General features: G+C 64.7%; 1 protein-coding gene across 1 annotated transcript; it reads left to right on the forward strand.

Moving 5' to 3' along the window:
• The first annotated feature begins 12 nt into the window (after positions 1–12).
• On the forward strand, positions 13–22,696 carry MYO15A (myosin XVA). Its single transcript, XM_063414822.1, has 64 exons — positions 13–3,424; positions 4,218–4,300; positions 4,508–4,571; positions 4,667–4,776; positions 4,985–5,059; positions 5,227–5,317; positions 5,457–5,462; positions 5,806–5,909; positions 6,396–6,459; positions 6,544–6,657; positions 6,829–6,990; positions 7,087–7,200; positions 7,296–7,354; positions 7,580–7,703; positions 7,785–7,880; positions 7,956–8,087; positions 8,358–8,483; positions 8,655–8,732; positions 9,092–9,246; positions 9,372–9,417; positions 9,525–9,649; positions 9,893–10,010; positions 10,090–10,265; positions 10,334–10,418; positions 10,717–10,770; positions 10,905–10,986; positions 11,071–11,201; positions 12,076–12,171; positions 12,262–12,497; positions 12,969–13,147; positions 13,244–13,316; positions 13,449–13,640; positions 13,793–13,887; positions 13,975–14,063; positions 14,143–14,269; positions 14,404–14,465; positions 14,589–14,652; positions 14,737–14,878; positions 15,111–15,201; positions 15,285–15,381; positions 15,585–15,706; positions 15,793–15,852; positions 16,051–16,126; positions 16,462–16,577; positions 16,660–16,778; positions 16,858–16,999; positions 17,224–17,335; positions 17,482–17,556; positions 17,903–18,108; positions 18,276–18,409; positions 18,488–18,542; positions 18,641–18,713; positions 18,906–18,979; positions 19,064–19,146; positions 19,325–19,455; positions 19,596–19,690; positions 20,101–20,178; positions 20,415–20,511; positions 20,600–20,760; positions 20,863–20,996; positions 21,097–21,230; positions 21,568–21,701; positions 21,897–22,037; positions 22,129–22,696. Exons 1-64 carry the CDS (start codon positions 188–190, stop codon positions 22,228–22,230), a joined length of 10,008 nt encoding a protein of 3,335 aa, XP_063270892.1. The 5' UTR covers positions 13–187; the 3' UTR covers positions 22,231–22,696.
• The last annotated feature ends 131 nt before the right edge of the window (positions 22,697–22,827 follow it).

A 22,827-nucleotide genomic window follows, 5' to 3' on the forward strand; every position in this document is an offset into this window, starting at 1 on the left:
AGATGAGGAAGACGTGGCTGCAGAGGAGCCCAAGAAGGGGAAGGGGAAGGAGAAGAAGGGGTTGCCCAAGGCAGGAGTGGCGAAGAAACTGGGCCTTGGGAAGAAGGTGCAGGAGACAGAGGAAGAGGAGGGAGAGAGCAATGCTGCAACAGCCAAGAAGAACGTGAAGGGCACCTCCAAGCTGGTGATGGGGCTGGCAGTCGACAAGAAGAAGAAAGGGGCCAAGGGTGCAGAGGCCAAGGGCCAGCCCAAAGAATCTGTGGAAGCCAGCCCAGCCGAGGAGGAGGCGGCAGCACCTCCGAAGGCCCGGGCAAAGCGGAGCCTCCGCAGCACCTCGAAGCTCTTCCTGGGCTTCAAGAACCTGGGGCTGCGCCGGCCCAAGAAGGGGCAGTTCAAGAACACATCCCGCTTCTTCTGGGGGCTGCATAAGCACAGCACCAAGAAGAGGAAGAAGAAGAAGAACAAAGCCGTGCTCAAGTCCACGTCCAACCTGATGATGCGCTTCAAGCAGGTGGGCAAGAAGAGGAAGGAGGAGGCCAAGAAGGAGGCACCATCGAAGCCATCCTTCCTGCTGGTGCGGCGGGACGGGCAGGAGCCCGAGGACAGCGCGTTGCTCTTCCGCCGGCGCCCGGAAAGGAAATTCAAGCCCCGGGCGCAGGTGCTGAGCAAGGCGGCCGCTGCCACGGGCTGGCTGGCCAGGAAGGTGCTGTCCCGGCGCGGGAGGCTGGTGGGAGGCGGCCGGGCCACTGACGCGGCCTGGCTGTCCCGTATCGGTGCCAAGAAGCTGCCGTTCCCCGCGGAAGATGAGATCCTCAGGCACCGGGCCAACATGAAGCGGATCCCTGGGGGAGCGGGGCTGCCGGCGCCCAGCGCTTCGCGGCAGGGCAGCATGGCCAGGCGGCCGTCCCGGCGGGGCTCCCAGCGCGCCGAGCCGCCGGCACCGCGCCACGGCTGGGCCCAGGAGGAGGACGGAGCCTACGGCCGCCGGAGAGGCTACGGCAAGGAGGATGGAGCCTACGGCTCCCGCCGTGGCTATGCCAGGAAGGAAGGTGGGGCCTACGGGCTCTGGCGCAGTCACCCCAAGGAGGAAGATGGAGCGTACGGCCCCCGTCATGGTTATGCCGAGGAGGATGGAGGCTACGGCCCGTGGCACGGCTACAGCGAGGAGGAGGATGGAGCCTATGGGCCCCAGCACAACTACTCCGAGGAGGAGGAAGGCTACATGCAGAGCCCAGCCTACCCAGCACGGTACGGCTTTGAGGATGCGGTGCCAACCCCCTACTCTGACTACCCTGGCTATGAGACAGAGGAGGAGTATGACTACCACGGGGGATTTTGGGAGGATGGTGACCAGCCAGGGCACCCCTATGGCTACTCAGAGCTGGAGGATGAGGGACCGTTTGGTGGTGGGGCTCCCCTCGGCCTCTATGACCCGTACAGCAGCGATCCGGAGTACGGTGAGGAGGCAGAGGGGCCCTTTGGCTACAGGGGGGACCTCTACGAGGATTTTGGGGAGCCCTTTGCCGGGGGGTACCCTGGGGATGAGTACCCTGAGCATCGCATCCAGTACAGCGAGGGTGGGTGGGCACCCCATGCCCAGTCCTCCTGCAACCCCTACGCCCTGGGCCTGGAGGAGATCGCTGAGGGCGAGGAGCCCGAGGAGTGGGAAGAAGAGGAGGAAGAGGAGAAGGAGTATCCCTTTTCCATCCTGAGCACCTCCTCGCTCCGGGGCATGCGGGAGACGCTCTCCTCCAAGCTCTCCCTCAACAGGAAATTCAGGCTCTTCCCCAGACCCCAGGTCAAGCTTTTCGGCAGAGACCGCCTGGACGTCCCCCTCCCGCCGTCCCCCCACCTGCCCGCAGCCCGTGACGAGGACGACTACGACGAGTACGAGCCGCCGCCGCCGCCTCCGGCATCGCCCGGTCCCGCGGCATCTCCGGCACGCCGGGTTTCGGCAGCGCGGGCGTGCGGGAGCCCTCTGGGGCAGTTCCTCCAGCGATCCCTCTCGATTCCTTCCAGCCGCTCGCAGCGAGGTGCCGGGGGATTTCGGGGGTCCCGCACCCCCCAGCCGTCCTACAGGCGCTCCAGCCGCAGGCTGGCGGGGATGGAGAGCGCCGGTTTGGGGGGCCGGGACCCTTCCCCACCGGCGGGGCCCTGGGGGCAGCCCACTCCCCGGGAGCCGGGGGCTGCGCGCCGGCCGTCGCTCCGTAACCCCTTCGCCAACCCCGGGCGCTCCCCGTCGCCGCCGCCCGTCCGTCCGCGCCCCGGCAGCACGCGGGGCGAGGGGCCCCGGCGATCCCCCTCCCTCGGTGCCAGCCTCCGGCGCTTCGGGCCCGAGCCCCCCGCCCCGCCACCGGCAGCCCCCCGCTCACCGGGGCGGGGGGGGAGGCGCCCGGGGAGATCTCTGTCATCACGCCGGAGCAGCCCCCCCGGGCTGCCGCTCCCCCAGGCCTGGCCCCGGCTTCCAGAGCCCCCCACCAAGGCGGTGAAGCCGCTGCAGAGGAGCCCCTTCCTGGCACCATCGTCCCGCCCCGGCAGCCGCCGCCTCGGCCCCTCCTGGGATGAGGAGCTGCCCCCCTGGCAGGGTGGCCCGCGGGGTCCCGCCGGGGTTCCCCCTCCGCCCAGCCCCGCTCCCAGCACCCCCAAAAGTTTCATCCAGCGCATCGGGCAGCCCCTTGCCGGGATGGCCCCCCACTCCCCACCGCCCAGGCCGTCTGCAGATGTGGGGGGCCGCAGCCTCTCCAAGGGGCGCTCGGTGGCGCAGTCCCTGGCTTCGCTGCTCGTAAGGAGCATAGCCCCCACCAAAGCCCCCTCATCCTCACCGCCCACCCGCCATCCCTCCACTCGCTCGCCCTCCTTGCCCCGGCGCCCATCCCGGCGGGACGGGAGCACCCGCAGGTCTCCGAGCCCACCCTCGGGGCGCCGGGGCTGGGCCGACCCCGGGCGCCCCATCCTCCCCTCCAACCCACGTGGCAACCGGAGCCCCTCACCGCCCCGTCGTGCCGCTTTTCCCCCGCCCCACGGGCGAGCCCCCGGCTCCCCGGCCGTCCCCCGGCACGGCGCTCGTCCCCCGGGGCCGGCGGAGCCCCTGGAGGGTGACGGGGCGGCGGGGGAGGAGGGCGCGGGGCGCTACGCGGTGGTGACGCCGCAGGTGCAGAGGTTGGGCTCCTTGCGGCGCGCATCCCGCATGTACAAGCAGCACTGGTCCACGCAGCACGTCGTGCGGGTGCAGGAGATGCCCGACCCCTGGACAGCCGAGCAGGGCCGCCCCCAGCAGCCCACCCAGCGCGGCCGGCGGTGGGCGGGCCAGTGGGGAGCCGACATCGCCCGATACCTGTGCCAGCGCTCGCCCACGGGCGGCTGGCGCGACAGGCACCCCTGGGCAGACGGGTACCTGGGCAGCAAGCAGCCCTGGCGCAGCAAGGTAATGCCCGCGGGGAGCCCCCTCGGGGCCATGGAGCCGGGGGGAGCTGGCAGCTGGCGGGACCCGCGACAGGGTGGCGACTTAAGGTGCCTGATGGCTCTGCCGGGCACGAAGGCATCGGTGCAGAGTTTGCGGTGCCCAGGGTGGGGGATAACTGGCTGTGGGTGGTCTGGGTGCTGGCGGGGGTCCTGCCGTGGGGAGCAGACTGGAGGAGGGGATCATCACCTGTTGTGTGTCCCCCCACGAGAGGCCCCTCTGGGGACACTTGATTCTGGCGTATGGAAATGCAGAGACCCGATCCGGCGGGGACAGGAGCGGTGGCACGGTGACCCCGAGGGGTGTCCGCTTTCCTGCCCACCGCCTGGCCGGGCGCCAGCGCAGGCTCCCGTGTGACACTGTCCCGTGTGACACCTGTCCCGTGTGACACCTGTCCCGTGTCACCCCTGCACGTGGCTGGGGGGAGCAGCCTCAGCCCCCTTCCATCACCTCCACTGCGGGTGATGCCCACGGTGAGCAGGACCGGGATTCTCAGGACCAGGTTTTCCCAGGAGCAGCCCCAAGGTGGCCTTGGTGGCCTCCTGTTTCTGTGTTCCAGTACTGCTGCTCTCACCTGACATGCAACGCTTTGCTGGTTTTGGGGCTGTGGGGCATTTTCATGGGGTTCCTGCCATTGCTGACTGCGTGTCCCCTGGCTTAGGGACACAGATGGTGTTCTGGGGTGGTGGTGGTGACTGGGTGGGACATCTGAGGGTTTGGCACATCCCTCCCATTCTGGGGTGGTTGCTCCATGCAGATGCAGTCACTGTGCAGCCTGCCCATCGTGCGGTACCAGGAGCCACAGGAGGAGGATGGGCTGGAGGACATGACCCAGCTGGAGTGAGTGTCCCTGTCCCCTACCCCATGGCTCAGTACTGTGGGGGACGATGGGGCTGCAGCCCCCAACCTCATATCCCTGACTCTGCTATCCCACCCCATCTCATCCCAACACGGATGCTGGGCCTGGAGATGCTGAGGACACTCTGGGGACAGCAGATGCTCCCTTGTCCCTCTGTCACCCCTAACTCAGCCTCTGCTCTGTGCCAGGGACCTCCAGGAGGCTGCAGTGCTGAGCAACATCCGCACGCGGTTCGAGCGCCAGCTCATCTACGTAAGCTGGGGGGGACAGCATCCCCCAAGGGCTGTAGGTGTGGGGTCTGTGGGGAGTCCTCACCCCCGAGGGCCCCACACCTCTCTCTCTGGCAGACCTACATCGGCAGCATCCTGGTGTCGGTGAACCCCTACCGGCTCTACAACATCTACGGGAAGGAGCAGGTGCTGCAGTACGAAGGCAGAGCCCTGGGCGAGAACCCGCCGTGAGTACCAGGCTGTCCCCAAACGCCCTGTGGGCATGGGGTGACTCCCACCCTCCATCCCCCACCCTTGGGTGCTGCAGCAGACCCTGGGGAACCCTCGGTCACTGAGTTCTGGAGCGGCTGTGCCTGTGCATGGGGGTGCTCAGGGCACTTTGGGGGTCCCTGTGCCAGCGTGGCACCACACCCCCCCTGCTTCTCCCCATGCCAGGCACCTCTTTGCCATCGCCAACGTCGCCTACTCCAAAGTGATGGATGCCAAACACAACCAGTGTATCGTCATCAGGTGGGACATGTGCCCATGCATCTCCCCCTAATCAACACCACCCTAATTGCTGGGTTGCTGCCACCAGCCTGGCTTGGCCCTGGGGATGGGGTGCTGGTGGGGGTTTGGGGTGGGCACCCTTTGTTTGACTGGTGGTGGTCCCAGCCTGCCCCCACTCTGTGTTTCAGCGGGGAGAGCGGCTCAGGGAAGACCGAAGCCACCAAGCTGATCCTGAGCTACCTGGCAGCCGTCAGCCAGAAACGCAGCACTGGCCCACAGGTAGGGGGCTGCCCTGGGGACATCCCTGAGTCCCCGTGTCCCCATCCTCTTCTCCCTCCTCCCAGTGCTCTCTTCCATCCCTCCTCATGGTTCTGCTGCTCTCTCCTTTGTCCCAATGCTTCCACCTGGACCACGGCAGATAGAGGTACCGAGGGGACACATGGGCTGGGATGGTTCAGGGGGACAGAGAGGCATGGTGGCATCTTGGCCATGGCACCTCAGCTGCAGGGGAAAGGCAGGAGGGACAGCAGGAAATCAGGGCATGCACACACATGAAGCCTCTGTGCTCTCTCACATCCTCATTTAACCTTGGTTAAATGTGTGTTTGGTGCACACCTCAAATTTGGGCACCCATGGGTGTCTGCATGAAGCATGGGGTGGCAGGGAGGGTGGCAGGGTGACAGAGGGGGTGTCCTAGCCTTGGAGATGTCCCGTGGTGTGTCGGGTGCCCAGGCTGACCCCTCCAGCTCTCTCTATCACCACAACAGATCCTGGAGGCGACCCCTTTGCTGGAATCCTTCGGCAACGCCAAAACCGTGAGGAATGACAATTCCAGCAGGTTTGGGAAATTTGTGGAAATCTTTCTGGAGGAGTAAGTAATGCTGAGTAACACCTGTGTGTGGCTGCTCCCACCCTGTGTCCCCTGCTGCCCCGGGGGCGTCCAGCCCCACCCAGCCCCTTGTCCCTTGGCTCTGGGAGGGGGACAGGGATGTTTTTGGGACAAACCTGGTGTTGGAAAGGTGATGGCACCTGAAGGCAGGTGGCTGTCCCTGGGGTAGGGGCAGGGATGCTGTGACCTGGCTGGCACCTTGACCATTCCCAGTCCCCATCCCTGTCCTCATATCCCATCCCCACTCTCTGCCCCACTCATCCCGACAGGGATCACCCCAGGGTGCAGTTCCTGAGCCAGGTGCAGACACCTCTCCCTGCCCACCTATCCTTGGTGGGGGGCATCTGGGGAGCAGCACTGACCCCTTATTTTTTGGGGGGCCATTGGGGCACGGGTGGGTGCATTGGGGGGCCACAGCCCCTGCCCACACCGAGGTTGCCAGCCGGGTGCCCACTCTCGCCCCTGCAGCGGCTTGATCTGCGGTGCCATAACCTCGCAGTACCTGCTGGAGAAGTCCCGGGTGGTCTTCCAGGTGTGTGGTGAGGGGGCCCTGGGCTCTGCCCCCCACCCTGCCCCCTCTACCACCCCTTCCCCAGCTCTGTCCTCTGCTCTCCAGGCCAAGACCGAGCGCAACTACCACATCTTCTACGAGATGTTGGCAGGGCTGCCGTCCCAGCAGCGGCAGCGGTACTGCCTGCAGGGCGCCGAGACCTACTACTACCTGAACCAGGTAGTGTTCCCTTCCCCAGTACCTGATTTTTGGGGGGCTGCCCAACCTCAGGGTGCTGATGGGTTCCTGAGTGCTCCATGTGTGGATGAGGAGGATGCTCAGGGCAGGGGGACTCCCCGTGCTGGTGCTGACCCCCGTGGGAGCCCTGATGGACTGAGGGGGTTGTGCCAGGGTGGGAACTGCGAGATCCCTGGCAAGGACGACGCTGAGGATTTCCGCCGGCTGCTCAACACCATGGAGGTGCTGAACTTCAGCGTGGATGAGCAGAACAGCATCTTCCGCATCCTCTCCTCCGTCCTGCACCTGGGCAACGTCTACTTTGAGAAATACGAGGTACCCCGTGTGGAGCCAGGCCGTGCCCCTTGGGCGTGATTTGGGGTGTGGAAAATGGGGCATCACCACATCCCCCGGCATCCCTGTGTCCGGCAGACCGATTGCCAGGAGGTCGCCACGGTGGTGAGCGCCACGGAGATCCGGACGGTGGCTGAGCTGCTGCAGGTGTCCCCTGAGGGCCTGCAGAAAGCCATCACCTTCAAGGTGACGGTGAGTGCAGGGGGGCTCAGGCTGGGAGGGTGTCTCTGGCCCCTGGGGACCAGGGCTGATGTTGTTGAAACCCCATCATGCCATTTCCCAACCAGGAAACGCAGCGGGAGAAGATTTTTACCCCTCTGACTGTTGAAAGCGCCGTGGATGCCAGGTAGAGGGAAGGGGGGCTGCACTAGGAGGGTGTGGGGGGTTCTGACCCCCAGGGATGGTGTGGGAAGTGAAATGCCAGCTGGGAAAGGAGATGATCGGGTCCCTCAGTGTGGATTAGACTCTGTGGTGATTCAGACTGATGCTGTGGTGGGTGCTGGCTGTGGCAGTGGAGTACACTGGTGCCATTTCTGAGCCCCAGCACTCTGCTCCTCTCTCCCCTCCCCAGGGATGCCATTGCCAAGACCCTCTACTCCCTGCTCTTCGGCTGGCTCACGGACCGCATCAACAAGCTGGTGTACCCACGGCAGGAGGCCCTCTCCATCGCCATCCTGGACATCTACGGCTTCGAGGTGAGCAGGATTCACCCCACCTCCACCCTGGCCCAATCCCAGCTCCATCCTCACAGGCTCCATGGATCTTCCTCCTCGCAGGACCTCAGCTTCAACAGCTTTGAGCAGCTGTGCATCAACTACGCCAACGAGTACCTGCAGTTCTTCTTCAACAGGATTGTGTTCCAGGAGGAGCAGGTGGGCAGTGCTGGGCTCTGCCTGGGCTGGGCACTGCTGTGGGGGCACAGGGCTGACCTGGTGCCCACCCTGCAGGAGGAGTATATCCGGGAGCAGATCGAGTGGAAGGAGATCCCCTTCAGCGACAACCAGCCCTGCATTGACCTCATCTCCCAAAAACCCTACGGCATCCTCCGGATCCTGGACGACCAGAGCTGCTTCCCACAGGTGAGGGCTGCCTGGTGATGAGGAGCAGCCAGCGCTGGGAGGTTGCTGTGGCTGGGGAATCACCATGGCCCAGGGCTGCTCGTCTCCTGGGCTGTCCTGAGCAATCTGGGAAATCCCCCTGGGTTCCTCCAGGCTGGATAAGCCAAAAGAATCATAGAAACATCATGGAATCACAGAATGGTTTGGGTTGGAAAGGACCTTGGAGATCCCCTAGTTCCAATCTGCTGCTGAATCGCCTGAGCCGTGTGTCACTCCTGTGTCCCTTCCCAGGCCACTGACCACACGTTCCTGCAGAAGTGTCACTACCACCACGGCACAAACCCGCTCTACACGAAGCCGAAGATGCCACTGCCCGAGTTCACCATCAAGCACTACGCAGGGAAGGTGACCTACCAGGTGTGTGACGCTGGGATGTCCTGCAGGGTTGTTAAAGTGGGGTAAAGAACAGGTTGATCCTGCACCAAGGAGAGAAATGCATCTCTGGGCGTCTGGCTGGGGTCCTGGAGCTCCTTGCCTCGTCCTGTCATCCTGCCAGGCTCCTCACCATGAGGTTTTGCTACTTGCCAGGTTCACAAGTTTTTGGATAAAAACTATGACCAGGTCCGTCAGGATGTGCTGGACCTGTTCATCAGCAGCAGGACCAAGGTAGGGCCCTGCCTGGCACTGGGCATCAATAGCCCCCTTCCATACATCCCTTTCCACGTCCCCAAACATGTCCCCATGGCCAGTGAAACCCAGAGGGACCAGAAACAGAGAATGCCTCCACCCATGGGATCCTCTGGGCTTTGACCCCTCAAGCATTTGGGGTTCAAACAGGCACATGGGTGGCTTTGTATCATCCATATCCTTATCTTTATCCCTATCCAGGCAATCCAGCCACAATTAGGGGATGCAACTTGCTCAGGGCCGGGCAAAAAAAGAGTGGCCGGGCTGCGAAAAGGATGTGAGAGAGCTGCACCATCCCGGCCACCTTCCTCCTCTCTAACCTTTCCTGTCCCCCCAAGGTGGTGGCCAACCTGTTCTTCGGCCATGCCCAGGTGATGGCTCGGCAGAGGAGCCTCATCAGGAGGAGCAGCACCAGGACACGGCGGTACAAGGCTCCTACCGTGGCCGCACGGTTCCAGCAGTCGCTCCTGGAGCTGGTGGAGAGGATGGAGAGGTCGGTGTGGGCAGGGCGGGCAGCCAGGCCGTCCACTGGGCTGTTGGGAGCTGGACCTGAGCCCGAGGTGTCCGGGCTGGCTTTGTCCCCTGTTCCCTGTGCCTGACAGGGTCTCTCTGTCACAGGTGCAACCCCTTCTTTGTGCGCTGCATCAAACCCAACAACAAGAAGGTGAGACCTGTGTTGCCTGCCCCGCTGGCACTGGGAGGGTCGTGGGCACATGGCAGGTGGGGGTTTGCCCATGCAGTTGCTGATGCTTCTCCCCCTCCCTGCCCCAGGAGCCGGGGCTCTTCGAGGCCGACGTGGTCAGGACCCAGCTGCGGTACTCGGGGATCCTGGAGACCATCCGCATCCGCAAGGAGGGCTACCCCATCCGCATCCCCTTCCTCGTCTTCATCGACAGGTGCCTGGGGGCTGCAGGTTGGGCACTGCCATGCCAGCGGGGGGAGCACACAGAGTTTGTGGGGGTTTGGGGGGCAGCATTTGGGCCGGGGTTCCCCCGCAGTGGGAGCTGGGAACCCCTCATGTTAACACACAGCTCTGGGAGCAGCTGCATCTCCAGGCGCAGCGTTTGTCAGCACAGGGAGGGTCTGTGCTGGTGTCCCAGCAGGGCCCTGCGTGGTGACAGTGTCACGGGCTCACCCAGGTATCGCTGCCTCGTTGATATGTGGTCCAATGTCATTCCAAATGGACCCAACTGTGTGGAGATGCTGAGGAGCCTCTGCCCCGTTAACCCCAGCATGTACTACGTCGGTGTCACCAAGGTACTGTCCCGGGAGGGGCCCTGGTTCCGGTGACACCCTGGGGAAGGCGGGGAGCTCACGGCCTCGCCCCTGCTCCCAGCTCTTCCTGAAGGAGCAGCTGTACCAGGCGCTGGAGAGCAAGCGATCCCGTGCGCACCACCTGGCCGCGCTCACGCTCCAGCGCTACGCTCGCACCTTCTTCATCAAGCGGCGCTTCCGCTCCCTCCGCCGCAAGATCGTCCTCCTGCAGAGCCGGGCGCGGGGATACCTGGCCAGGTGGGGGTCCCTGGGTGTGGCGGGCGGGCGCTGGAGGGTGGCAGAGGGTGACAGGTGCCCTCCTGCAGGAAGCGGTACCGGCGCATGCGGCACACGCTCATCAAGTTCAGGTCGCTGGTGCACATCTACGTGAACCGCCGGAGGTACCTCAAGGTGAGGGGGGCCCTGTCACATCCCGGGGGGTCCAGGACCTGCTGCCACCCTGCTGCGTGTTCAGTGGTGGCTCTGGGGAGGGCACAGCGGCATCCCCAGACCGTGAGCTCCCCCACCACGAGCCACTCCACCACCTCCTCCGTGTCCCATTGGGTATGGGCAGTGCCTTTTCGGGGTGAAAACCCTGCTGACCCTCTCTGCTCCCTGCTGGGGAGGGGTCAATGGCACCCCAGGGTGCCGGGATGCCTCAGGGTCTCCCTTCCTCCGGTGGGACTCAGCATGGGTGCTCTGCCTGCAGAGGAAGGAGGATGCTCGCCGGCGGGCCGAGGAGGAGAAGGAGAGGATGAAGCAGGTAAAGATACGCGGCCCTGGTGGGAGCACACGTTTGATGCATGTGCAGCCCTGCCCATCCCTGTGCCCCTGGCCGCGGCACCCCTGCGTGCCGGGGCAGGGACCAGCGGGCACACCCGTGTGCTGCGGCGGCAGGAGCTGACGCGGAGGGAGGTGGTGGATGTCACCCACCTGGAGATCCCGGCCGAGCTGATGGGGCTGCTGGAGGCCGCTGCAGGTGAGCGGGTCCCGTACCGCCATTGCTCCCTGCCCCTCGTTCTGCCCCCCGACGGCCGTGCCGCATCTTCCCGCTGTGCCGCAGCCGCCCGGGAGGTGAACGCCGGCTGCGTGGTGCTGGTGCCGCCGCCGGCGCTGCAGCCCGACCCCCAGCTCACCCTCCCGCTCGACATCAACGACTACCCCATGGCCAAGTACGTGCGGGGCCACTTCCAGGTAAGGTGAGCGCCGCGGCCCGGCAGCGGGGAGCTTTTCCCGACGGGCACACAGCTTTTGGGGAGTCCCCGGCACCCCGTCATGGTGCAGCAGTGAGGCTCAGGGTCCCCGTGGCGGCTCCCGGGGCTCTGGCCCGGCTCCCACCCTGGGGACACCACGGGTAGCAAGAGAGGCTGGATCCGGGGTGGCTATGGTGCTGTGGGGAGCTGGCTGCCACCTCCCTCCCTCCCCGTGGGTTCCTGTCGTCTCCAGAGGCCGGGGGGACCCCGCTGAGGTTATCGGAGAGAGACCCGCTGAGCCCTCCTGGACGCCCGACGCGGGGCGGATCCGGAACGCTGGGGCCAGGTCGCTTTGCTCCCGGGACCCCGGCCCCACCCACGGCCACTTTGCCCCATTCCTCTTCCTCATCTCTGTTTTTGCCCTGTGTTTCCCAGTCCCCGGCATCTTGAATGACAGCACCGGGGCTGGATAAGGCTCTCAGCCTTGCCAAGGTGTTGGCATAGAACCACAGAACGGTTTGGGTTGGGAGGGGCTTACAGACCATCCGGTTTCACCCCCTGCCATGGGCAGGGACACTTTCCACTAGACCAGGTTGCTCCAGGCCCTGTCCAACCTGGCCTTCAACGTTTCCAAGGATGGGGCAGCCACAGCTTTTCTGGGCAATGTGTGCCAGGGCCTCACCACTGGTGCTGCCAGCGCAGCCTGAGCCCCTCCCTGCCCCATCCCAGGAGGCTGCCGGCCCCATCCTTCACCCCAGCCCTTTGGCAGCCCCACAGGCTCCACCCAGCACCAACACCGTGCTCAGCACCACGGGGCCAGCCCCTCGTGGCCTGAGGCTGTCCCCAGGTAGCCATGGGTGCGGGTGTCACCGCAGGAACCGGCATTTGGGATGCTGACAGCCCCACTGAAAGCCCCCCTCACCCGGCTGGATGAGGAGCTGTGCCACGAGGCTCTCAGCCTCTTCCAGCTGGTAGGTGGGATGGCACAGGATCCCTCAGCGCAGTGCCCTGCCCGCCCTGTGCCCGGGGTCAGAGGGAGGACCTGGCTGTCCCTGTGGCAGATCCTGCGGTTCATGGGGGACCCGGGGCTGGGCGGCCCGCAGGAGACCCTCTTCGGCAACTACATCGTGCAGAAGGGGCTGGCAGTGCCTGGGCTGCGGGATGAGCTCCTGGCACAGGCAGCCAACCAGGTCTGGAGGAACACCAACGTCAACAACGAGGAGCGGGGCTGGCTGCTGCTGGCCACCTGCCTCAGCGCCTTCCCCCCGTCCGCCGCCTTCGACAAGTACCTGCTCAAGTGAGCCAGGGATGGGCTCTGGGGTGGGTGAGGGGCATGGCTGGGACCTTCAGGAATAGACTGGTGCCCATGCCTGGGAACACTGCGGGGTCTTTTCAGGGCTCTCCTGGTACCTATGGCTGAGGAAGCTGCCTAGGCCCCAACTGGTTCCACCACAATTGCTTGGGCCAGCCTGGCACACATGGCCAGGTCCTGTTGGGAATGCTCTGAGGTCCCTTCAGGATCTCTCTGGCCAAGCTGACATACGTGCCCACGTCCCTCTAGGTTCAGCCTGGCACAGGGATACTGCCCAAGTGCCACTAGAGAGGCTCTGAGATCCCTCCAGGATCCCTTGAGCCAGACTGGCACATGTGCCCAGGATGTTGCCGAGATCCCTCCAGAGATGCTCTTAATCCCTGTGTGGTCCCCCATCCCAACCTGGCACACAGATCCTGCCCACACCCCTCCTGCAGCATCCTCCCTTCCCCACAGGTTCGTGTCCGACTACGCCTTCGCCGGCTACAAGCCGCTGTGCCAGCGCAAGCTGATGCACGCCATGGCGCGCTCCCAGCTGGGCGCCGCGGCCGCCCGCACCTTCCCGCCCTCGCTGCTGGAGTGGACGGCGAACCGGCAGCAGGCCAGCATGGCCCTGGACCTGCACTGCTTCAACGGTGAGAGCAGCAATGCCAGCGAGGGCCGGTCCCAGGGGACCGCCCTCACGGGCACGGGGGGCTGGTGGCACCTGCTCACCGCCCGTCCCTCCCCAGGTGACCAATTCTCCTGCCCCATCCACTCCTGGAGCACAGGCGAGGATCTGGCTGGGGATGTCCTGAAGCATAGGTAGGTGTTGGCTCGGTGTCACCTGGGGCTGTGTTCGGTGTCCCCAGGGTCTGGGAGCCTGAATGCTCAGCTCACGGGCAGGGTGTCCCTGCGGAGCCTGTGCCCACCCCTGGCACCCCTGGCTGTTGGCAGAGGGCTGGCGGAGGGCTGGCGTGGCTGGTCCGTGGCTATGAAGGCGGGTGCCCAGTGGGCTGAGCTGGCTGGACACGACTACGTCCTGGACCTTGTCTCCGACCTCGAGCTGCTGCGGGGCTTCCCCAGACAGAAATCCTGCTTCCTCCTGGCGTGGGATGGCACCGAGAGGCACAGCAGGGACAGCCGGCCGTAGGTACCCGGGCAGGGGTGGTGTCCCACTGTGGGGCTGGTGGGGGAGCCCTGGCACCGGGCTGGATGGGTGTGGGTAGGGGTGGGTGGGCTCCTAAGGGGAAACCTGGCACCCCGTGGGTGCTGGATAAGTGCATCCTCCTTCTCTTCAGGGTGCTGGGACACGGATTTGATTTGGATGAAGTGCCTCCTCCCCCAGCTGTGAAAGCCCCCACACTGCCCTCCATGGAGGCGTATCACCCCCATGGTAGGGCATCGTTGCCCCCAAGTCCTGTCCCCCAGAGCTGTGACAAAGCCCTGCCATGCCAGTGGTTCGTGCCTTGTCCCCTCACAGATGGGGAGTTTGGGGAGCCACGCAGCCAGAAGGGTCTGGACCGGTACCTGGACAGTCTCTTTGACCCCGTGCTCTCCTACGGCAATGGGGTGAGAGGGGTGTCCCCCTGCCCGAGGCATTTTGGGGTGCAGGCGGCTTGGCCACTGTGCCCTGACATGTGTCCCCCAGGAGCTGGAGAAGCCGTCCATCCTCTCGCAGAGGCTGAAGGGAGGAGGTGGTGTGGGAGGGGGGAGCAGCGGCGCTGACACCAACCGGAGCGAACCTCCCACGGCTGGGGAGACACAACAGCCGAGGGGTGAGGGCCTCGAGCACTCCCACATCCTCACCCAGCTCCCTGCCTCAGTTTCCCTGTCTGATCCCTGGTGTGGGGAACATCCCTGCACCCAGAGCCCCACAGCTGTGACTGAGCTCTTCTCTTTGCTGTCACAGGCTCAGAGCCAGACTCGTCCCCACAGCGCCGGGCAGATGTCAGCCAGCCACCCGGGCCCTCGGTCAGTGCCACAGGGCCAGGAGGGGTAGAGCCCTTCTCTGCTTCAGGGCACCTCTCTGGGGCAGCTCCTGGGGATGGATGCCACTGGAGGTGCCAGGTGTTGATAGCATCATGTCCCTTGCAGGGCAGAGTGGCAGAGGGGACACCAGCCCATGTCCCCCAGCCCCGGCCCTACTCACAGAAAGCCGGTAAGGGGTCCCGGTTCAATGGGGTGGCCACAGGGGCTCGTGGCACTGAGCCAGGGCCCCTGAGCCGTGTGCTTGGCTCCGCAGCAGCAGCCGTGGGCCGGCGGTGGCCGGGAGAGCCAGTGCGGCACTCCCGGCTCAACTCGGAGCATTTCCCGCGGCCTACGCACGACATCCGCAACATCATCCGGCAGTGCCAGCCAGCCCCACGCAGCTCCCAGCCCCACAGGTACACCGGGGCCCCAGGCAAGCCTCGGGCTTCTCCTGCCTGGGGGTGCATGTGCTGATCCTGATGCTGGGGTGTAGGGAGTGACGGGGTGTAGGGAATGACGGGGTGCAGGGAGTGACAGGGTGCAGGTAGTGACGGGGTGCAGGGAGTGACGGGGTGCAGGTGGTGTCAGGTGCAGGGGATGCTGGGGTGCAGCTGGTGCTCCAGGTGATGTGGGATGCTGTCTTGGCAGCAAGCTCTTCGGGAAGAAGCTGGACCCCCATGAGGAAGCCATGCAGATCCTGAAGGAGCAGCTCTCAGCAGCCCGGGTGCCATCAGCTGTGGTAGGGATGTGGCTGTCCCTGTGTCCCCCTGACCAGGCTGAGGGTGTCACTGGCATTGACCACTGCCCCTCTGTGCCTCGCAGGGGCCCAAGGAGGTGGTGGCTGCCGTGAAGCCGGTGCCAAGTGCCAGGTACCAGCTGCGAGCACCCACAGGACATCCTGCAGCCACACGGCCCCCAGGTATTGCCGGGCAGAGCTGTGGCACTGGCGGAGCACAGTGGAGTGAGGCACTTTGCCCTCCCCAAGGCACGGCTGATGCCTGGTGGGATAACTGCTGTGTCTGGCTCAGCCAGAGGGCAGCTCCCCGTGCCTCAGTTTCCCCAGGTGGAGGCAGCTGCAGGTGGCTCCCCCCAGGGACTGCAAGGCTTTCTGTCCCTTTGCAGTCTTTGTCTCACGGGAGCTCCCGTCCGAGGCGCAGCAGGTCCAGACCCAGCTGCACCGCAGCTGCAGCGAGGACTTCTACACCTACCACAACGTGCCCTGGAAAATATTCATCCGGAAGGAGGTGCAGATTACGGGGACGCTTGGGGACAGGTTAGTGCCAAGGTCCTGCTGGGATAAGGGGGCTTACACCAAGTTTTCTCTTGGCAGGTTTTCTACCCCAAGGACAGCATCAACAACCCACTGCTGCTCGACCTCATCTTCCGGCAGGTGAGGCACCGAGCTGGCCCCGCAGCCCCCGGGGTCCCCTGGGAGATGGGGTATTCCCCAGTGGGGTGATGATTTACTCATCCCACTGTGGCCATCCTGCTGAGCTGCCGTGGAGGAGCTGGGGCTGTTGCAAGCTGGGGCTGGGGGGCTTTTTGCTCCTCCCCACAGAACCCCACTGCTCCTCACCCCCTTTCCCAGATCTTCAATGATGTGCTGTCTGACACCTGCATCCGGATCAGCCAGGAGGAGCGGCTCCGCTTGAAATCCCTCTTTGGTAACCCTGTGTCCTGCTGCTCCCTGCCTGGGGCTCACACACAGCCACTCTTGTGCCTGTTCTCATCTCCTGGGTATCTCCAAGCCAGGACTGGCTCTGCTTAACCCTGGGTAGTTTAGCCTCCAAAAGCAACGACGCCCCTGTAATTTAGAGCTCCACAACATCACAAGTTGTGTCAGGTCTCAGCCAGCTGCCTGCGGGACAAACATCTGTGTCTGCAACACAGTCCTGCCAGGCATGGGAGGGACATGAGCATCCCTGCCTTTGCTGGGAACTCTGTCCACATCCTCTCCAGGCAGGGGGTGCTCACAGGAGGTATTTCCCCCTCCCCACAGCGGAAAACAAGCTGGACTCCTTCAGCCCCGTGGCCACCGAGAATGTCAAGAGGGAGATCATTGCGGCGGCCCGGGATGGCTGCGAGGTGTATTTCTCCCGCCTCTTCCCTGCCACGGTGAGGGTCCAGCTGTGGGCAGGTCAGCACGGGGGGCACCGTGCCACCGTGCCCCCGGCTGAGGTGCTGTCCTGGCCCACAGGGCAGCGTGGGGACAGGAGTGCAGATCCTGGCCGTGTCCCACACTGGCATCAAGCTGCTGCGGATGGTGAAGGGCACCAATGTCTCCGGGGAGCAGCTGCGGGTGCTGCGGGCCTACAGGTAGGGGTGGCCAGGGTGGGGTGGGTACTGTGGGTGCCACAGATTCCAGGTGTTCCAACCTCCCCTCGCCCTGCCCCAGCTACCCCGACGTGCTCTTCGTGACCACGCCATCCAGGAACATGCTGGAGTTCAACCTGCGCAGCGAGAAGCTCATCCTCTTCTCCCCCAAAGCCCCCCAGGTCAAGGTCATGGTCGATCACTTCATCACAGAGCTCAGGAAGGTGGGGGGTGCCCTGGGGCCAGGGTGGGTTTGTTCTGGGGATCAGACCCTGCCCATGTGCCTGTGCCTGGGGGGCTGGGGTAGGCAGGGGGTGACACCCTGTGAGTGGGACTGTCACAGGATTTGGGGGAATGGTCCTGAGGCTGTGGGTGCTTGAAGTCCCTGTGCTGGGTGGGGTGTGGGTGTCCCTATGTGCACGGGCTGTGCCAGACCCCCTGTGCTTAGGACTCCCAGTATGTGGTGGCCGTGAGGAACTACAGCCCAGAGGACAGGGGCCAGCTCAGCTTCCACAAAGGGGACATCATCCACCTGCAGCCACTGGAGCACCCAGAGAGAGGTGAGGGAGCCCCCAAAGCCCTCCATGCCAAAATGCCTTTGATGGGGGACACAGGGGAGCAGACTGATAGTTTGCCCTGCCCTGGAGGTGGCTGTGTGCTTGCCTTGCATCTTGTGACACCCCATGTCCCCGTGGTGTCCCTGCAGACCACTACTATGGCTGCGTGGTCCGCAAGAAGGTGATGTACCTGGAGGAGCTGAAGACAGGCACCCAGGATTTTGGTGGGTGCCACACTGTCCCTGTGTGTGTCCCTGGTGTGCCCTGAGCTGTGTCCCCTCCTGGGTGTGGGGCATGGAGCAGGGTCCTGCCTCTGTCACCCCTTAGCAGGATGGTTTGGGGTCTTTTTGGCACTGACCTGATGCGGGGAGATTTGGCACCTGTCCCTCAGGTGACAGGCTTTGTGGCCCCTGGTCTGGACCTTTCCCTTAAGTGATGCCAAATTGCAGCTGCTTCCACGGCCAAACCCCTGAAAAGGACTGGGAGTGGCAGGAGGGAGCAGGCAGAGAATTTTAGGGGTGACCCCACGGCTGCCAGCCCGGGGCCATCCCCACCCTCTGTCTGGCACAGGGTGGAAGTTTGGGGCCATCCATGGCAGGTCAGGGCTCTTCCCTGCCGAGTACGTCCAGCCCGTCGCGGCGCCCGACTTCGTCCACTTGCCCGCGGAGAGGAAAGAGGAGCCCAGGGACAAGCAGGGCACAGCAGCAGCTTCGGCGGCCGTGGCTGTGGCTGTGGCCTCCACTGCTGCTGCCCAGGAGCTGGACAGGAAAACTGAGGTGGGTCCTGGCCTGGGGCTGTCCCCTGGTGCTGGCTGTGCCCTGGTGCTGGCTGTCCCCTGGTGCTGGCTGTGCCCTGGGTATGCTGTCCCCTGGTGCTGGCTGTCCCCTGGTGCTGGCTGTGCCCAGTGCTGGCTGTGCCCGGTGCCCACTGCCCTGCTCCACAGGTGTCCCCAGCCAGTGCCACCTTTGTGGAGGGTCCAGAGGGAGATGGTGTCCAGCAGCTCCAGGATGTCACCGGGGCCTGTCCCATGCTGGCCTTTGCCCAGCGGCATTTCCGTGCAGCACGGCATGGGACCACGTGAGTGTCCAGCGGTGGGACAGGGACGTGCCGTGGTGGGGACACCTGTGCCCACCTGTCCCCTTGTCCCTCTGCCAGGGACTCCCGTGGGATGAAGGTGCCAAGTGTGCTGGAGATGCTGACGTTCACCAAGGTATGGGGGAGTCCTGGGGTGCCCCTGTCCTGCTGTCACCTGCAGGTCCCTTTGAGGTCCCAGAGTGTGCCAGATCTGGCCCTCTCCCCCTGCTCCAGATTCCTATTCAGGAGTCACTCATTGAATTTGTGGATGGTGGCCTCAACAAACTGGCTGCTGAGGCTTTCCAAGGTAGGCAGGGGCACGAGTGTCCTGTCCCCCTGTCCCTAAACCATCCCCAGCCCTGTCCTTGGAGGAGGGTGGGGCTGGACTGGAGCAGAAGAGGTGTCCTAGGGGAGTTTAATTCTGGTCCCACTGCTCAAAGTGCCACCCTGGGGAAGGGACATGCTGAGCTGTGTCACTGTGTGGCTTTGTTGTCCCCAGCCGTGATGAAGTTCATGGGTGACCACCCCCTGCGGGGACAGACAGAGCTGGACGCCGTCTGCACCATCCTCAAGGTAAATCCATCACTGGGGCACCGAGTCCTGGGGGCGGTCTGGGCAGGGGGTGGCTCAGAGGTGGCAGCTGTGCCTGTCCCCCAGCTGTGTGCGGAGCACGAGGTCCTGCGGGATGAGGTGTACTGCCAGATCATCAAGCAGATCACCAACAACACCAGCTCCAAGCCGTGAGTCCCTGCGCCCACGTGGGACAGCAGAGGCTGGCACTGGGACACTTCTATCCCTGGCCAGGCCGAGCTGCTCCAGCCTGGGACCTCATCCTTGCAGAGGGCTGTGCAGCTCCCCAGGGTGATGGGTGCCACCACGGGCACCCTGCTTAGGGATCAGCCCTGGCTGTTCCCACAGGGACAGCTGCCAGAGGGGCTGGAGGCTGCTCTACATCCTCGCTGCCTACTACAAGTGCTCTGAGGTGCTCCAGCCCTTCTTCCTGGCCTTCCTGCAGGATGCTAGCAGGCACCCAGAGCTGCCTTTCCACGGTAGGGCCCATGCACACCCCAGGGTGCTGGGTGCAGGGTGGGAAAGGACAGCCCAGGTGTCACAGAGCTCAGGAGGAGCTCTAACAGAGCCAGCGTGGCAGCTCAGCCCCGTCCTTCATCCCAGTCCCTGCTCCTGCCAGGCATCGCCAAAGCCTGCGAGCAGAACCTGAGGAAAACCCTGCAGTTCGGCGGCCGCAGCCTCTTCCCCAGCAGCATGGAGCTCAAGGCCATGGTGGTGAGGCCAGGGGCTCGTGGGTGCCCTCGGGGTGGAACAGGGCTGGTGTCAGCTTGAGATCCCCCCTAGAAGTTCTGGGTACCCACATGGGGTCAGGTTCCCCCTGTGGGCTTGGGATCTCCACCTCAGAGATCACTCTGGAACTGAGCTGATCCTTTTTGGGGATCTTCCCAAGAGAGCACAGCCCTTCTTAGGGTCTGCTCTTCAGCACTTTGGGGGTACCCTGGGCCCTCAGGGGTCCCCAGTGGGGACAAGGAGCAGGGGCACGATGGTTCAGCTGGACAGGTTGGGAAAGAGCCAGGATGATCCCAATGGGAAGGTTCCTTAGGGATAGCTGTAGGATTTGGGGTGTCCCGAGGGTTCTTGCTGTGTGGAGGGTCCCCCTGCAGCCATCGTGTCCTCCCGTGCAGGCCGGACGCAGCGCCAAGCGCCAGCTCTTCCTCCTGCCCGGTGGCATCGAGAGGCACCTCAAGATCAAGACGTGCTCGGTGAGCCGAGGGGACAGGAGGCTCAGTGCACCCCAGGATTATGGTGACACCTCATTTGTGGGCACCAGAGGGTGCGGGTGTGGGGCGGCTGCACCCTTTGCCGTCCCTGCTGTGGGACTTCATCCTCTGGGAAAAGCAGATCATCACTGGGATGAGCCTCAAAGCAGGACGAGTTGGTGGCCCAGAGCACAACAGGGGCACGTGGCAATGTCCCAGCCACCTGTCCCTGTGCCCAGGTGGCTCTGGATGTGATTGAGGAGCTGTGCTGTGAGATGGGGCTGCAGAATCCAGAGGCTCTGGAGGAATACATCCTCTTTGTGGTGACCGACAGAGGTGAGGAGCTGGCAGGGATGGGACAGGACAGGACAGGATGGGACAGCCACGCAGGGCAGTGTGGTGGCCTGACTGCTGGGTGGCACAGGGCAGAGCGTGCGGCCGCTGACCCGCCGGGAATACGTGCTGGACGTGGCTGCCGAGACGGAGCTGCGGGACGCCAGCTACACCTTCTGGTGCCGCCGCGTGGTCTGGAGCCAGCCCCTCAAGTTCGACAACGAGCTCTACGTCACCGTCCACTACAACCAGGTCGGGCCACCCCGTCAGCCTCCCCCAGGGCCACCTCCCTGTCACCCTCAGAGCGTGCCCTGTCCCCAAGCCGTGTCCCTGTGCTCTGTCCCCCCCACCCAGGTGCTCCCTGACTACCTCAAGGGGCTGTTCACCGTCCTGCCGCCGGCGAGGTCGGGAGAGCAGCACTTCCCTCACGTGGCCAAGCTGGCCGCCCTGCAGCACCGCGCCAAGGACCGCCACCACCTCCCCACCGCGTACGGCAGGGGACAGGGCACCTGGAGGGGGGGAAACGCGTGTCCCGTGGGATTTGGGACCCACTGGCCAGCGCTGGCCCTGACCTCGGGCTCCCCACAGGCGGGAGATGCAGGACTACGTCCCTCCGCAGCTCTTCCGCCTGCTGAAGCCGCAGTCGTGGCTGCAGATGGTGACCCAGCACGTGCAGCAAGCCCAGGCGCTCAGCGCCCACCAGGCCAGGGCACAGTTCCTGGGTGAGGGGACAGCGATGGGGACGGGGAGGTGACATTCACAGGGAGAGGATGCAGTGCTAATGAGGACGCAGTGCTAATGAGGATGTAATGCTGCTGGAGATGCAGTCCTGCTGGGGATGTGATGCAGCCTGGAGGGTGATGATGATGGGGATGGGATGCTGCTAGGACAGGCAGCCCTTGTCCCTGCACGTGGAGGGCAGGATGGAGTGGCAGGCTCCTCCAGGCCCCACTTGGGACATCCATTTCCCTTGGCTGCTCCTGGGTGCAGGCCACCAGCCTGGGGACTGGGCAGATGGAGGTGGCAGTGGGCACTGAGACCCCGTCCTCTGCCCTGCAGGGCTGCTGAGCGCCTACCCCATGTTCGGCTCGTCCTTCTTCTACATCCAGAGCTGCAGCAACAACGCCATCGTTTCACCCTGCATCCTGGCCGTCAACCAGAACGGCCTCAACTTCCTCAGCAAGGAGACCCACGTAGGTGTGGGGCCGTGTGGGACCCATGGAATCATGGAATGGCTTGGGTTGGAACAATCCTTAAAGCTCACCCAGTTCCACCCCCTTGCCATGGGCAGGGACACTTCCCACTAGACCAGTTTGCTCCAAGCCCTGTCCTCCAAGCTGGGGTCCCCTTGGAGGGGTTCCCAGGGCCACCTCCCTGTCCCCCCTCAGGAACCCATCGCCAAGTTCTCGCTGAATGAGATCCAGTCCACGCGGACGCAGCGGCCCACGGCCGGATCCAGCTATCCCTACGTGGAGATCACACTGGGAGACCTCCTGGCTCAGGGCATCACCCAGCTGCAGCTGGAGCAGGTCGGGGACACTTGGGGACATCGGTGGGGGGCCCTGCTGGGGCTCTCACAGTGGTGGCACGGCCACTGACCAGCGGTGTGTCCCTCTGCAGGGCCTGGAGCTGTGCCGCGTGGTGGCCGCGCACATGGAGAGGCTGCTGGGCGCCCGGGAGAAGAGGCTGACGCTGCCGCCCAGCGAGATCACACTGCTCTGAGCCCGCCATGGCCTCGGCACCCTGGACTCCAGAGGGTGCAGTGACCATGGGTGTCCCCAGCTTGGCCAGTGGCCGCTGTCCCCGTGTCACCACCCCACTGTTGTTCTGGGGCTTTATACAGTTCCGGGAGCCCGGCATGTCTCGGTGTCCGTGGTTTTGTGTTGCGCTCGCTGCTGCAGGGGCTGTGCTGCCCCCCGTGTCTGATTCCCCATCAATCACCACGCGTTTCCTAGTCCCGTGCCTCAGTCTCCCCCACCTGCCTCAGTTTCCCCCTGCACCCCGCCCGTGCCTCAGTTTCCCCGTGCGCCCCCTTCAGTCACTCCCGCCCGCCTGTGGCGCTCCTCGCGTCCGCCAGGGGGCGCCGGCGCCGCGCGCGCGCCGCCACCTCCGCGCGCCTCCCTCCTTCCCTGCCGCCGCCGCGCGCGCGCTCCAACCGCCCAATCAGCCGCCGGCCCGCTGCGCTCGCGGCCGCCCCCCGGCCAATCAGCGCCGCGCGGGGCGGGGCGGGGCTGCCGCTGCCGGTTAACGGCGCCGGTGGGTGCGCGCGGGGGGCGGGGCCCGGCCGCGCGCTCTGTCCGTACGTGCGCGCGAGGGGCG

Source organism: Prinia subflava, chromosome 17, assembly GCF_021018805.1.
Source record: "Prinia subflava isolate CZ2003 ecotype Zambia chromosome 17, Cam_Psub_1.2, whole genome shotgun sequence".
NCBI classification, from domain to species: domain Eukaryota; kingdom Metazoa; phylum Chordata; class Aves; order Passeriformes; family Cisticolidae; genus Prinia; species Prinia subflava.

Excerpts from the sequence above, each read along its gene's own strand:
- MYO15A (XM_063414822.1), top strand. The coding sequence starts at position 188 with ATGGGGCTGGCAGTCGACAAGAAGAAGAAAGGGGCCAAGGGTGCAGAG. Across the intron at positions 12,498-12,968 it reads TTCGACAAGTACCTGCTCAA|GTTCGTGTCCGACTACGCCT; the intron begins GTGAGCCAGGGA and ends CCTTCCCCACAG. Across the intron at positions 14,270-14,403 it reads GGAGACACAACAGCCGAGGG|GCTCAGAGCCAGACTCGTCC; the intron begins GTGAGGGCCTCG and ends TTGCTGTCACAG.